The sequence below is a fragment of the Mobula birostris genome, chromosome 22, assembly GCF_030028105.1.
Source record: "Mobula birostris isolate sMobBir1 chromosome 22, sMobBir1.hap1, whole genome shotgun sequence".
NCBI classification, from domain to species: domain Eukaryota; kingdom Metazoa; phylum Chordata; class Chondrichthyes; order Myliobatiformes; family Myliobatidae; genus Mobula; species Mobula birostris.
The window spans coordinates 23,894,377-23,910,104 of record NC_092391.1 but is presented as its reverse complement, the minus strand read 5'-3'; the positions used below and the strand labels follow the sequence as shown (position 1 = coordinate 23,910,104).

Here is a 15,728-nt window from a genome sequence, read left to right as displayed (position 1 = left end):
GCCTGGTGAATTTCATTGTCCCCAGCCTTGGGCAGATGTGGATACCAAGTTTTCCACTCCCTGACTTTTCCTAATCTGAGATTGATTCCAGTGGTTCAGCCTTGATTGGGAGAACATTGTTTATTCATAACATAAAAGTGTGTTCAGCTAGTTTACCATTGAACCTGGGAAGATGGTCTTCTGATTTATCATTTGCCAGTTTGGCGGAAGTAGGGCATCTGGTTTAGCAGATTCTTAGGAATTGTATTGGAAGGAGTGGTGATGGAAGGTCTGTTTTGCCTCTGTGAGGTAGAAACTGACCTGTTTCTGAGAAAGAAATTGTCTAAAAGCATCTCATTTAAACTCGGGGATTTTTTTTACTCCTGGCTCAGGAGAGGTGTCCCTGGTTTCCACTTTGAACATGTGAGCTTGCCTGATTTACCCTTGTCCTGGGTGTGTCCACTTTTTTCTTGATGGGGTTGTCGGGAGATATGGGTGGTGTTCAATTTTCCTTCATTCCATGGGAATGGGATTGGTTTTACCTTTAAGGTGGGTGCAAGATTTGTGATAAAAGATTTAGTGTGTTTAGCTCTGTCTTCCAGCAAGGCAATTCCATTTTTTGGTAGTTAATATTGGAATTGGAACAATGCTCATTTAGGACAGGAGAGAGCCACAAACCAGTAGTTAGCCTGATGTCTGTTGTGAAATTGCTGGGATACATTTGCAGGCCATTTAGAAAATCTTTACACAACTAAGCGAATTGAGCATCATTTTATAAAAAGCAAGTTGGAGTGGACAAATTTTTTTTAAAGATGTACTATAAAGATACATAAAAGGGATTCTTGGATGTATCCTATTTGGGTTTTCAAAGGTCATTAAATAGAGTGGCACTGAAATGCATAAGGTAAGAATGTGTTCAGATTTATATTATTGACATGGCTATAAGATTGGCTAATTAACAGCGTCCTTGCAATTGGATTTTTTTTTACATTGGTAGGCTGCAGCTTGTGGGGTTCCATGCAATAAGGGCTGAGGCCTCGGCAATCTACAGTCTAGATGAAGGGTCTGACCGTAGTCAAATTTGCTGATACTAAAGCTGCTGGAAAAACAAGTTATGAGGAGTTCGTGAAGAGGGTGCAAAGCAAAAAAAGAACAAACAAGTGTGTAAAAGTTTAGTTGGGTATAATGAGACATCATTAGAATAGAAATGCAGAAATTGTGTGATACAAAGGCTGGCCTTGTGCATGGAAGGGTAGTGTGCAAATTGAGTAAGTAATCGGGAAGTTAGTCATTATTGTAAAGAAGATGGAGTATAAATGTAAGAGGATTTTGTTAAAGCTTTATAGGGTTTGGTGAAGCCATGTTTAGAGCATGCCATATGTTTTTGCTCTCCCTGTTTAAGGAGGTGTGTTCTGCGTTGAGTAGGTGGATTTGGAATACAGGATTATTTTATGAGGAGTGATTGAATACTTTTGTCCTGTTCTCATTGGAATGTAGGAGAATCAGCAACCTTACTTTTGTAGTATAAAACATTCTGAAGAAAATTGATAGGCTGATGCCAAGGTGGTGTCTTCCCCACAGGAGAATCTAAAATAGGAGGCTTGGTTTCAGAATAAGGGGCTGTTCATTTAAGACTTGCGAGGAGGATTTTCTTTTAGCTAAACTCCCACCAATCTGATCAGGAGTATAACAGTTGCCACCGCCTCATATCAACCTAGGCTAAATTCTTGTGAAGATTTGGAATTCTCCATTCCAGAGAGCTGTGTAAGGTGAATCATTGAGAAAGTTGCAAGCCAAGAATTTTTGTCAACAGAACAGAGGAAAGTGAAGCTGAGGCCAAGAATCACATACACCAGGAGCCAAATAGCCTCTTGTTCCAGTTTCTTAGGTTTTTATTGTATTGCTGTTCTGGAGTTATATATTCTTAGTCTTTGCCTTTGTCACTCACTAATAAATCTGGCTTTCACTGCAATTTGCATTATTTTCATCCGAAGACAACAATAATGTTGATGTTCATGATCAGTTCATCTGTTTTGGTGGTAGTAAAAGTAGATGGCTTAAGACAACCTGTTCCATGATTTCTGATAGCATAGGTCTTTTAACTTTTGGGTGATGATGCAGACTCCAGCAAGGCAGCATTTGAGCTCAGACATGAACTTGGGTATTTGGAATAGTGTCACTCTGCTCTTGGTCATAAACTGTTCCGGGAGTAATTGAAGTACCTTGTCAATGTTTAATTTGAATTAGCTTTGACAGTGGAGCAGTCTGTCATTTACTGCACTGATTGAGGAGTTGAGTAGGGTTTCAAGTTTCATTCCCTTGACTGGGAGATGAAACATGCTGATAATGCTCTTAGTGTCTTTGCACTCAAACTGGTGGTGTGTAAGTGAGAAGGACGGAAGTTAAATCTCTGATCCAGAGAGTCGAGCTCAAGCTTGGTTTCTTCTGAAGGGTCTTTAACCTGGAACATTTAAGCCTATTTCTTTTCCTGCAGTTGCAGGCTGACCTGCTGAGTTTTATCAGCATTTTCAGCTTTTATTTTAGATTTCTAGAATCTTCTTTGATTTTCAGTTGCTGTATTTCAGGGATCCCATCAGTCCTTAAACCAAGAGTTTTTCTGCTGTGCTACGTAGATGATATCCCCAGGCACCATTTTATAGTAGAGGAAGCTGTCAACAGTATTCCTCAACTAATGTAACTAAACGCGGTCAGGTTATCTGGTCATTGCTTTCTAAAGGAGCTTGATGTGTACAAATTGGCAGCTGTGCTTACTACGTTGTATAGCGAGTACATTGTTTCATTGACTGCAAAGTACCTGAAGCATTCTAGGATTGTGAAAGGCATTGTAGAAATTCAAGTATTTTATTTTGAGTTATAGGTGCCTGTTGAACTTGTCTTGTGCAGCATTGAGGAGTCTTGTTGGTAGCTGCAGGAAGTAATTTTATGGAACACTCTCAAGAGATGCTAAATAAATCAATATATTTATTTATCACATATGCATGGAAACATGGAGTGAAATGTTTGTGTTAACAACCAGCACAACCTAAAGGTATTCAATTGCAAACAAGATAAAATCTGCAGATGCTGGAAATTAGTCCTGCCAAAGGGTCTTGGTCCGAAACGTCAACTGTACTCTTTTCCATAGATGCTGCCTGGCCTGCTGAGTTCCTCCGGCATTTTGTGTGTGCAAACTAAAAGTGTCTGGGAACAGTCACATGTTCCGGCACTAACATAGCTTGGCCACAGTGTTCAACAAAACAACAGCAAAGCAAGCCCCTTTCCTTCCTCCAATCCACCCATCAACTCTCACACACAGACCTCAACCTCAGAATAAGCAGCCACTGGCTTTCAGCCTCCAATAGTCTGAGACGCATTGGGCTTCTGATTTCTGGACATGCCATCCCAGGACTTTGACCATTGGACCTGGACTTTCAGACTTGCAAACATCAGTCTTCAAACTTTGGTATCGACCTCAGGACTCGTGGATGATGGTTCTCCCGATTTCCAAGCCTCGAACTCTGGACTCATATGGACCTCCACCGGTGGGACTTTCTGACCTGAGAGGAAGTCACCGGCTCTCGTGCCTCCTACTTGCACTGCACGGACCTCCCATCCCAAGACCCACTGACCTCAGTCATTGAGCATGAAGATCTTTGGTCTTTGCCACAACACCTGCTGAACCGACATGCGTCTGCGGAATTGCTAGTGTTCGACTGCAAAGCACTCTAACCTAGACTCCAGCCTGATATCTAATTCCCCCTCATCCCTGTCCATAAACTCTGATTTGACTCCTAACTCCCTGCACTGAGAGGTGGCAATTTCAGCAAAAGGCTTAGCCTTTGCTGGGAGCGAATCCACACAGTCATGGCAACAGATGTACTGTACCCAGTTATGAACATGATGTCTGGTGCATGCATTATTTCACTATGTGCAATTCTTTGTCCCCCACTTGGTGCTTTTAGTATGTTTTATAGGGACAGAACAAATGCATCTGTCATCACACAGATCAGGGATAACCAAGCAGTCATGACTGCTTTTCTGGAATATTGTTACTTCAGTAGATCAACATCTATCTTATTTGAAAGTTTCTAATGATCCCCACCCACTTTTTTTTCTGACGAGGAGACATTCTAGAAGTCTGCTGCTGTGGTCACTCTGAGAGCAAATTAAGGTTGAGGGGAGATTTGATAGAAGTGTACAAAACCATGTCATTTAATTGGGTAAGCCTTTCCATTTACAATATAATTCAAGGACCAGAAGACAAAAATACAAAGTGATGAGCAAAGAATGCAGGAGAAATACGTAATACAAACAATAAAGCCTTCACTGTAGTAAGTGTAGTAGACCTTAATCTTCCAGTCTGTAGGGGTGACGGAATCTGAGGCTATGTCCACACAAGATGGGATAATTTTGAAAACACTGGTTTCGAGTAAAAACAATGGGCGTCCACACTAGGCGTTTTTCAAAATATCTCTGTCCACATTAAAACGGATATTTGGGCAAATCTACTCCCACTGGGCATGCGCAGACACATCTACAGAAAACAAGCGAAGAGGAAACGGTATAATATTTACGTTCCTGTGGCGGCGCTGTGCTGTTTCCATTGGTCAAAAACTAGAGTACCAACAACAACAGCGAAAGAAAGTTTTCAACAATGTCTTCAAGGAATACAAAGAAAACCTCCGCTGGAAAGAGCAGACTGGACTTCTTTGTTTAGACAGACAATGAAGTCGAGCTGTTTCTGTGAGTTACAAGTGACTACAAAGTCAGCAAAGCAGTGGAGAACATGAAGATGTTTACCTCCAAACAAGCTATTAACGTAGACAATAAAGTAAACAACACACACACAAAGCCATCCTCTACCCAAGATCAACAGGAGAGTGGAATCTTCTGCCACCAGACCTGCGCAGTATTTCTGACATGAATATTTTTAAAGTAGATTAAAGTAAATTTAGGGGATCTAGTCAAAAGAGCTCACTTTACAATTTAACTCCCACGCCACTCACACCGACTGCACGTTACAACAGTCGTCCGGCAGTGCTTGCGCAATACCAAGCAGAAAAAGCGTTGTTGTGGTGTCATAACAGCGTTTTTAAATATGTCCGTTTACCCCGTCCACACTACAACGTGCAACAATCGTTTTCAAATTTACACACTCTAGAGAGTGTTTCAGAAAAGCTCTGTTTTCGGGGGATGAAAACGCCGTCTCAACGTGGACGGAGGGTCAAAACGAAGAGAAAAAGCTTCGCTTTCAAAATTATCTGGCGTAGTGTGGACATAGCCTGAATTGATTTCTAGAATTTGGTGGGAAGGTAATGGATGGAAAATGATCTGCATGACTGTAAAGTAAGGGTGTGAGATTGAGACTGAGCAGGTAGCTTCACAGAAAGCAAGTGCAATCTCGGTGGACTAAACAGACACCTTTGGTGCTCCAGTGTGAAAGATACACTTTAGGAAATAGTTCTTGAAGCGCTCTGCTTTAATTGTGTCCAATACTTTCTCTGCCAAAGGTTTCTATGTACCTTGATTATATGTCTTTGTTCTTATGCAAAGTCTTTACTGGCTCGTTATTTGAACCTGTACTATATGGAAAGGAAACACAAATTGGGCTATTTCTCCCATTTTCCTGAGGTAACATTTTTGGGGAAATTGCAGTTCACTCTTTCTCGTTGTTTTCCCCTCAAACTGCATCTTCAGAGGTATGATTGGGGATCTTTGCTGCTTTTGAGGGATTGTTTTCTGTACCATGCTAAATTTCACAGTCACAAAAACAAAGTCAGAAGTTGAGTTTATTGTCATATGCACAGATGCAATGAAAAATGTGCCTGCAGCAGTAAGTAGCAGCATTCAGAAGAAAAATATAAATTCAACAAAATTTTTAGAGGAAAGAACACAATTAGAATAAAACAATACAAAGCTCATGGTCTGTGATGTACTTTATTCAATTGGTGGTTCTACTGTGATGCCCAAACACCCAAAGATCCCCACTGACATTCAGGAGCTGAAGAAAGCTTATCAAAAATAGAGGTACATCAGACTCTGCTGGAAGGAGCTCTTCCTAGGATTTGGTGCTATCCAGACTGGCAATAGGTCGAACATGCCTTCCAGCAGCTGAAAACCTTTAGGCCTCAAGATCACAGAAGAAACCCCTGCCAAAGTACTAAAACTTGGCAGAGAGGTACTTCTAGCATGTATTGGCATCTCATTTCCCTCACCTTGGTAGAGGAGAGCATAACACCAACCTCAGACTTGCTAATAGTGAGTTTCTTCAACAACAGTGACAGTTTTGATTGTGGTAATTACAGATAATAATCGTGCTATCTGGTGTGGGGATATCATTGCAGGGATCCTCCTCACATTCTTCTCCAAATGGCCGAAGAGCTCCTCTCAGTATCACAGCATTGATTCTGCCCAGCCAGGGTCACATTGAGCATAATCTTTACCATGTGACAACCCCAAGAGAAATAGAGGTCAACACTAACCACTGTACATGGCCTTTTCAATATCACAAAATTCTTTTAAGGCCTCTAATCACATGGGTTTATAATGAACCCTTCCATATTGACGTTCTGTGGACATTAATTCTGATTCTACATACGAGCCAAGATCTAAACCACTGGGTCCACCACAGACGCAAATCCGTTACTTCTCCATTGTTTTAGCAATAGTGTATCTTGCCATCAATTTGATTGTAGCTGGAGTTGAGTTAATCTACAGGGCTAGCAAGAAAAGAATATGCCTTCAGCTTCACTCCATGAGCTAAAATTATAATTAACTTGATAACACAGTTCTGGTTAATTGGTGCCCTTGCTTATTTGGGACAACTCTTAAAGAACAAAAACTAATCAAGAAAGTCGCCAGGAGACTTGTCAAACGGTTTCTAACAAGTGTCAGTCGTGTGCACTTGCGTGGCCATTAGACACTACACTGTGCCTAGAGCAGATATTTTTAAAATAGTGTCAGTGTGTGTGTTTGTGTTTTTAAAAAAAAACAATTATTTTTGTCACTCATATTTGGTGAGAAATAGGCAGTAAGACAATTCAGAACTGTTTTGCTCACTGTGGTTTCAAGCATTCAGGCATGTGGATGACAGAAACAGCTGGAAGTGAAAATGAAACAGTTTCATAACTTCAGGTTAGGTACAGAAGAATCTGATGGCACCACCAGTTTGTATCCCAGCAAAACCTATAGCCAAGTGAAGAAAGGGGTGAGCAAAAAATTGACAAACATTGGATATTTGGAGCTAAAAAAAGAAGTTGATAATTTGAAGTTGTGCATTCATCATTCTCTCCATTTTCTACTCTCGTGCTTTCTGCATCTTAGAACACTTATTTAATTCTAATGAAAGGCCCTTAACCAAAATGGTCAACTCTTGAGTTCTTCCAGTACTTCTGTTCAGTTGAGGAAAGGGATATTTGTAGACCATGGCCATGTAGCTCAGCAGCTAGCTGTTGATTGACTAAGCAGCAGTTGTCTCTGTCCTCTTGTATACTGTGAAGTCCTGAGCAACCTACACTAAAGCACTGGATAAATATACCAGTGCGGTCTCTGCAAAATCCCAAAATCAGTTGCTTTCTTGGGTCAACATTCCCACTACCGAGGCTTGGTTGTGCTTGACCAGTCTGGTGGTTTGGCTACATTCTTTACATACTCAACAGCACTCTCGAGACAAACATGCTAGCCCAGTTTCTGCCAGGAAAGAGATTTCCTCGAGGACATTGAGGATTATTCAAAGGAAAATTCTTCTGTCTCCTTGATAATATGGCAAATGCAGAATACATGTTTACTGTTCATGAGGGTCTGACTGCAGAACAGAGGAGCAACTGAAAGGAACGTATTCGACTTTCCACAGCAAGAGCAAGTGGAAGCCACTTACCAAAGGAAAAGATGCTAAAATCTACCTATCACCTATAGGTCAATTTTCACCTGCCTTGCCTGTGAGATAGCTTGGCAATTCAATATATGTCTCTTCAACCGTTTTAGTTCCTACAGATCTGGAATGGAAGCAATTCTTCCCTGAGCCTGAGGGACAAAGAAGAAAAGGAAACGTAGACTGCATTGCTAGTGCTGAAGTCCAAACTGTTAAACTGTGACCTCTTTCTCGTGCCAGATCTGTTAAATTGATATTCCAAAGGAATTGGAGCCTATCCAAACTCTGGATGTCAGACATTGGTTAGATACACTTTTCTGTGCTTAGACGGTGAACTTGTGAACCAGACTGTACAGGAAAGCAGAAACAGCAAAGAAATGGGATGATGTTTCACTGTGGTCTTTAACTGTAAATGTTGAGACAATATTCCAAACACAACAGGGGACTAAACACCAAAAATAATTTGCAAAGCATAAAGTTAAGGCAGACTTTAGTCAAGGCAAACATAGTCAGGAGCAATCTCTGAAGACATGAGACTGCAGATGCTGATATCTAGAGCAAGAAAATATCAGATTGCTGGAGGGATTCGGCAAGTTGAGCAGCATCTCGACGGAGATGACAGTTGACGTTCCTTTCAGCTGAAGCTTCTTCACTTGAAATGTTCACCGTCCATTTCCCTCAGCAGATGTTGCCTGAAGAACAATTTCTGTTGCTTCATTTAGAATGAACTGCTGCCCCTGAACACTGTCCTTTAATGGGGAAAAGTTGCCATTTAGATGAAATTGTGATTAATCAGTTGTGCCCATCTAATTGTGGCAGTGATTTGGGGGATATTTAAGCAGTTTCTGTAATGCAGCAGCTTTTAAGCTCTGAAGGTCAATGGTGTTAGAACTTTATTATAGAGACAGCATTATGAATAGCATCTTCTATGTAGAAAATGGTGTTAGAGGCTGAATGAGCACATCCTTTCATATAGGATGCATTCTAATATTGTACCTCAGATTATTTGGGGGAGTATCCACAATTATGGTGAGTGAGAAAAGCGACTCATAGTTCAATGAGGCATCTTTCTAGCTTCCTGTCCTCCCTACCACCCTTTGAAGCTGTTAAAAATTGAGCTCTAATCACATTATTTATATTACTGCAAGTTTGCAAGAGCTTAATTGTGCATTGTTCTAAGAATTTTTTTGTTATACCTTAGTCATGATAGCAGTTAAATGGCTGCACAAACATAAATAAACAGACCTCTCTTTATTTTGCTACTGATCTCAGGACAGTTGTCTGGGAGTTGAAGGAGAATCGTGACTGGATGACCAGAAATTGCAAATAATTGTCATTTTGCATTTTGGGTAGTTTGTCTTTTGCATATTTTCAATGCTCACCAATGCTGCTAAGTTAACGTATTCCACCTCACAAGCCGGTGATAATAATTCTGATTCTGCTCAAATTAATTGTCTTGATCTTGCTGACTTGGTCTATGTAAAAAAAAAATCATCATGTATTGTCCCACATTTGTACTTACCAGGTGCAGGAGCCGTGCTTGCTGGCTTAATGTATCCAGCGTTAGAGCTCAGCAGAACTTCCAGTGGCTCAATGAGGAGGCTTTGCTCAATGGGCTGGCATGGTATCGTAGTGGTGAACACAATACTTCACAGTACAGGCAACCTGAGTTCAATTTCCGCTGCTGCCCATAAGGAGTTAGTATGTTCTCCCCGTGGTGGTGAATTTCCTCGGGGTTCTCCACTTTCCACCCATGGTCCAAAGATCTACCAGTTGGTAGGTTAATTGGTCATTGTAAATTGCCCCGTAATTAGGTTAGGATTAAATCTGGGGACTATTGGGCGGCGTGGCTGGAAGGGCCCATTCCGTGCTCTATCTCAATAAAATAAAACAATAAAAACAAAAAAAAAAGCTCAGAAAACATATTTAAATGTATAACATGCAATGTTATGACAACTGCATGCAAGGCTGCAAAATCCAGTGATGATCAGCTTCTAGATTCTGTAATTATTATCTCCAGACTACAGTTCATAATTTATGTAGCATTCCAGATTGTTGTGCACAGGAACTAAACGCTTAATGGGAATTTTATAAGGTATGGTCCAATCTTGCTCCTGTGTTATTGCCTGATTTCATCACTATTGATCCAATATTGATGAACATATAACTTACATTTCTAGCTTTATAACTTCTTCTTTATCCTGACAGTATTACCTGAACCAAGAACTGGTCACTGGAGGATTGATGTCACCTTTACATCAGACCTGGTACAATGACAATGTCAAGGATTTAATGAGCCAGTTTAGGTTTCATTATCATTTTCTCACAGTCACCCACATGTTACCGATTGTGTTAAGTTGAAAAACTAAACTTATCTTGGAGGGATCTGAAGTTGAACAGGCGAATCACTCCATTATCACCTATTTTTCAGAAGAGCATTGAAGAGAGTACGGGTACAGCACAGGTCCTGACTGGATACTTCACTATCTGCCACTTTGACTTTCTGAACTGTTAGCAAAGTTTGCATCACTGCAGTCCTTGATTTTTCATTGGTGAAAATACACAAATTAAAATTTGTACTGGGAAAATAGTCAAGGTGAGCAGTTTTGAACTCTTGTCTGTGCTGGGGCACAAAGATCAGAATTCAGCAGAATCAAGCAGCTGAACCTGGTCTGATCCCTTGGGCAGCTATAGTCAGGTTTCAAAGAGTTAATATGAAAATCCGTGTCCATCCTCATTGAGAATAAGGGTAATGAGTGATACAAGTTTTTCATATTGTTCTCGCTGCCCAACCTGGACAGCTTGAATATGGAAGGAGGTGGATCCTTTTGAATTCCAGTTGAATTGTGGAACTAGTATTCATTAGCTTACTAATTCTATTCTCCTTTGTGCTATTCCTCACTGCTGTTTCAGAGGAATAATGCAGTGTTCATTTTAGTTTCATTGGGAGATGGCTTCTTTGGAGAACAGCAATTTATATCAGCAGATGAAAATCATCTTTTGCTCTTGAGTGATGTGGAGAGCCCTGCTTGTATATTGGTCATACATTTGTTGAGATATATTTTAATTGCAACTCTTAGTTGTGTCCAGTACATATCCATAAAAGGTAATAACTTCTCCCTCAGATGTGACTTTGTGCTAATCAATTTATCTTTACTATTTATAAGCCCTTACGTTATCATTGCTTTGTTTCCTTTCTGAAAGAGTAATTTTTTTGTGTGAAATTTAAAAAGTCTTGTTTTGAAACTGTGAGCAAAGAACATACTTGTTTCTGTTTTTCCTCCCCTGGCACCCTCTCAGCGAGCGGCACGTTCTCAGTGGTGCTGAAAACAACCAGGGTACTCGATGACATTCCAGCGCGATGTCAGAGCGTTTGGGGCCAACTACCAAGGGGAAGGATGGAAAAGCGAAATACTCCTCCCTCAGTCTGTTTGATAAGTATAAAGGAAAGTCATTAGAAACCCAGAAACATTCAGGAAGTAAGTAACAAGAAAGAATTTGTTGTTTTTTTTACCAGATATAGAGTTTTCTGGTGTTTATAATTTTATGTATTTTGGGAAAACCCTTGGATTCAGGATAAGAAACACAATTTTTGTTTCCTGGTGGTGATGAGCCGTACTGATATTTACTGCCTATAACACCACTGGCATTTAGAACAGCAATAAAGGTCATCTATCTCCGGCGGCATTCACAGCTTCCTTCATCGTGTGAGGTGCTTCCTCTCGGTTTAGTCAGTCATGCCAAAGAGCTAAAGCATGAAGCCCTGACTCCAGCCAACACAGCTTTCCGGGGGTTATTGAGGCCACAAGCCTCCAAACCTAACGACAAGCTTGTGGTTGGTCCTCTTGGAGGGAGCCAAACTGGGTCCTGGTTTTATTGGTGACTTGTTGTTTTCTAATGTACATATAACAACCATAATTATCTAGAATGGTTCTATTATTATTTGTCCTTTTTCTGCCCAAGTAGTGTTATCACAAAAATGTGTCCAGTTGCTCATGGGAGAGATTAACAAAGAAACAAGTCATTTTTGAGGCAGGGAGATGATGTCAGATGTTTTCTGATCTTTTTTATATCATTAATGGGAGTTGTGCCATTTCTATTTACTCTTAAGTTGAATGCTTTGCTGACCTTCTTCAGAACTAACTACGTTGCTGTCATTGATGTCCCAAAAAGGACTGAGTGGTTAAGGACAGCATATTTTTTTCCTTAGAAGGCACTGTTGAACTGTCTTTGGGTTTTTGCTACAACCTAGTGCTTTCAACATCATCATCATTATTACTGATTACAAGTTTTTTTTCTAGAAAGAAGTCAACAGAATTTTAAGCAACACACATAAAAGTTGCTGGTGAATGCAGCAGGCCAGGCAGCATCTCTAGGAAGAGGTGCAGTCGACGTTTCAGGCCGAGACTCTTCAGTTAGTCCTGATGAAGGGTCTCGGCCTGAAACGTCGACTGCACCTCTTCCTAGAGATGCTGCCTGGCCTGCTGCGTTCACCAGCAACTTTTATGTGTGTTGCTTGAATTTCCAGCATCTGCAGAATTCCTGTTGTTAACAGAATTTTAATGCTACTGTAGTGTCATTGCTCTATTCATTGTACATTTCCTGGTTGCTTTTTTAAATTTCCTCCTTGTATTGAGTACCAGTTTTCCACATAATCCTTTGTTCTCCAGACCACCCTAAAGTTTGTTTTATTTTACAGTTGTTCCTCGACATGGCTTGCAAAGTCTTGGTAAAGTGGCTGCTGCTCGGCGCATGCCACCGCCTGCAAATCTTCCCAGCTTGAAGGCTGAAAACAAAGGAAACGATCCAAACGTGACAATTGTACCAAAAGACGGAACAGGATGGGCAAGCAAACAGGAGCAGCCGGACCAAAAGAAGTAAGATCTCTTCATTACTTATTTAATTTGGAGGGTTTTTTAAAAACAAGTCTCTGGTATTGCCCATTACGTTTTCAGTGTAAAGTGGGGAAACTATGGAGCCTTCCCTCTTTTGCCACTGTTGCATGAATTGACATCCCTACAGAGCAACTTCTCTGCCTTGGTTAGTGGGAACGGAAGGTTAAATAGCTAATTAGTCTGGGAACACCAAGATTGAGGAGTGAGTGGTGTACCCCTAAGGCAGTGTATAGGAAGTGGTAGACCATGAATTGCCCTTTTCTTCTGTCTCATCATCTGCTAGTTGCTCAGAGTTGTTTCGTCATGCATTAAGAAATTCCTCTTATATGTGTCAGTTTCTGTGGAAGATTGGTGGGACCCACAGTGTGATTTCCTTACCAATGAAATTGAATTTATCTTGTATATTGGAAGCACCTGTTAGAGCTACCATCATCGCTCAGGACATATGACACTAAACCCATAGGGCGTTTCATCTCCACTAGTGTCTTTTAAGCGCACAAGGCCTCTTGTCTTCAGTGCTGTCCCTAAACTCAGGTGTCACTCATTGCCTCTGGACTTTGGTTGCTGGTCCAGTAATCTTTACTATTACTGGCCAAAATGTAAATGTTTCCTTTTAATTTCCCAGTTGTCTAATAGAATTTACTTGTCCTCTGTTACATGACGGGAGGGTATTTCAGTTTTATTGTTTAAACTTCTGAAGACTCTTGCAGGTGTCTCATGTGATGATAACATTGTATTTTACAGTACCAGTGTATCAGCAGCACAGCAGCCAGAGTCGCTGTCACAGCCAGTTTCACAGACGTCTGCCTCCAATGTGGCAAAAGCAGCTCCAGTCCAAGAGGTAAGATGAGCATTTGACAAATATTTGTCAAACCAAAGGAGAGAAAACAATCTTATCAAAATTCTGCTTTGATCAGTATCGTTTCTCTGACGTTTGAACTGTTGGTTGATTAAATGTAACCCATTTTGCTCAATTGATAACAGAGCACAAATTCAACACAAGGTGGAGTAAAGTCGTGGGCACAATTAAAAGCAAAGCCAGTAGGACCAGGGCCTGGAGCTGGTGAGTTAATGCTCTTTAAGATATTCACATGTATTCAAGTATTGTGAATCAAGTGGATTCGTTTTGTGACATTGATAAGTTTTTAAAAATTTTTTTGGGATCTGCTTGTCAGTGTCAAAATAAACATTTATTTTAAGTGGCTAATTGTCCTCAAGATGGTTGTGCAAGTTGCATTCTTGAACTGTTGCATTCCATGTGGTGGTAACATCCCACTTTGCTGTTAGGTAGGGAGTTTCAAGACTTTCACCTAGTGTTGAAGGAATAAGGATACAATTCCAAGTTGGAGGGGACTATGTGCAGGTGGTAGTTTTTCTGTGCACCTGCTACTGCTGTTCCTTTCAGATGATCGCAATTAGGCATTTGTGAGATGCTGTTATGGATGCCTTAGCAAGGTTTTCTTACGGATGATTTGCTACGTATTCATGCAGAAAAAGAATCTCAGGGTTGTGTGTGGTGAACTCTGAAAATAGATTTTACTTTGAATTTTGATGCGAGTGGCAGACATGTTAAATATTGGAATGGTCTCCTCAAGTTGTCTCCACCATTTGATAAGATCGTGGCTGATCCAATTACCTCAGCTGTACCTTTTTATAATTTAAGTGTCAATCAAATGTGGTCAATTTGTCATCACAAATGGGCCAGCCTTTTTAAGGATGGCTGTTTTGTTCCTCAACAACAGTGACTTAAATGGGTCCCATTTGGGCAGTTTTTTTCTTGTAGAAGTCATTACTATATTAGTACTGGAACATCTTGAGAAGAGGGACCATTCTGGACCTTAAGCTGTGTTATTGTGAAAGCTCGAAACCTAGCTATATCTGCTGATTTCAGAGGAACTGAATCAGTGGACTAACCACTAGCTTCTGTGATGATGGAGAATTTGACTGGGGTAAATGGGATTATTATAACAGCATACCTCTTGTCTGAATATGGTTGTAGATGCTTTACCCTTGGTTGTAACAATAACATGGTTTATTCTTTAGCTAAGAAGCATAGGGATCTTTATGGAAGCACCTTTTACCATAAGATGTTTACAAATCACAATTGGATGTGCAGAACTATGAATTTCATTGTTGGTTGTGGGAAAACTAACAATGCTCTTTTTATTGTCAGGTTGGTTACCCCTGCTTTTTTCCCCTCTCTCTCGTATTTACTGAAACATATCTGGCCTGATGGTAATAGTAGATTATGAACCAATAGGTTTCAGTAGGTGCATTTAATATCAGAAAAATGTATACAATATACATCCTGAAATTCTTTTTCTTCTCAAACATTCACGAAAACAGAGGAGTGCCCCAAAGAATGAATGACAGTTAAATGTTAGAACCCCAAAGCCTCCCAACTCTCCCCTCCCATGCACAAACAGCAAAGCAACAACCCCCCCCCCCACCAGCTAAAAAGCATCGGCACCCCTCACCGAGCATTCAGGCGTGCAACAAAGCATCAATAAAGGCACAGACTTGTAGTACCCCAAAGACTACTTGTTTACCCAGTAATCCGACATACGACAGGCTCTCTCTCCCACTAATAAGAGAAAAAGAGGTGCCCCCGTTTCACAGCGATAGGGGACACCTAACAAAGCAACTCACTGATTTATTGTGTTAAAAGTCTGTTGCACTGCTTTTTCCAAGCTCTGTGCCCAAAGAGCTCAGGTCTCTGGGCACAAAGCCAGCAGCCAGCTTGCTGCTTTCAGTCTTCCGTTTCCTCCGACGCATCAGGCTGCAGCACTGGCCTTGAATCCGCCCGCCTCCAGAGCCACGAAAATCCGGCACCCTGAAGCCCTGCTAGTCTTCCAGGCCACATCCTTGGCATATCAAAAAGTGGTCGGTCATGAGGCTCCGAGAGTGGATCCCATTTCGACAAAGAACTAAAGTCAGTGTGTAACTCCAGGTCAGGGTCTTCAAAAGAACCTTGAAAAGGGGGG

At 40.9% G+C, this 15,728-nt stretch overlaps 1 protein-coding gene across 2 annotated transcripts in view; it reads left to right on the top strand.

Annotated features, from left to right (window-relative positions):
* prrc2b (proline-rich coiled-coil 2B) overlaps positions 1-15,728 on the top strand; it is a 75,021-nt gene that overhangs the window by 3,531 nt on the left and 55,762 nt on the right. For both annotated transcript variants that reach the window (XM_072240321.1, XM_072240320.1), the window contains exons 2-5: positions 11,150-11,328; positions 12,549-12,726; positions 13,489-13,585; positions 13,729-13,807. In XM_072240321.1, the coding sequence (XP_072096422.1) occupies positions 11,211-11,328; positions 12,549-12,726; positions 13,489-13,585; positions 13,729-13,807 (472 nt within the window). In that variant the 5' untranslated portion in view covers positions 11,150-11,210. The remainder of the gene's footprint in view (positions 1-11,149; positions 11,329-12,548; positions 12,727-13,488; positions 13,586-13,728; positions 13,808-15,728) is intronic.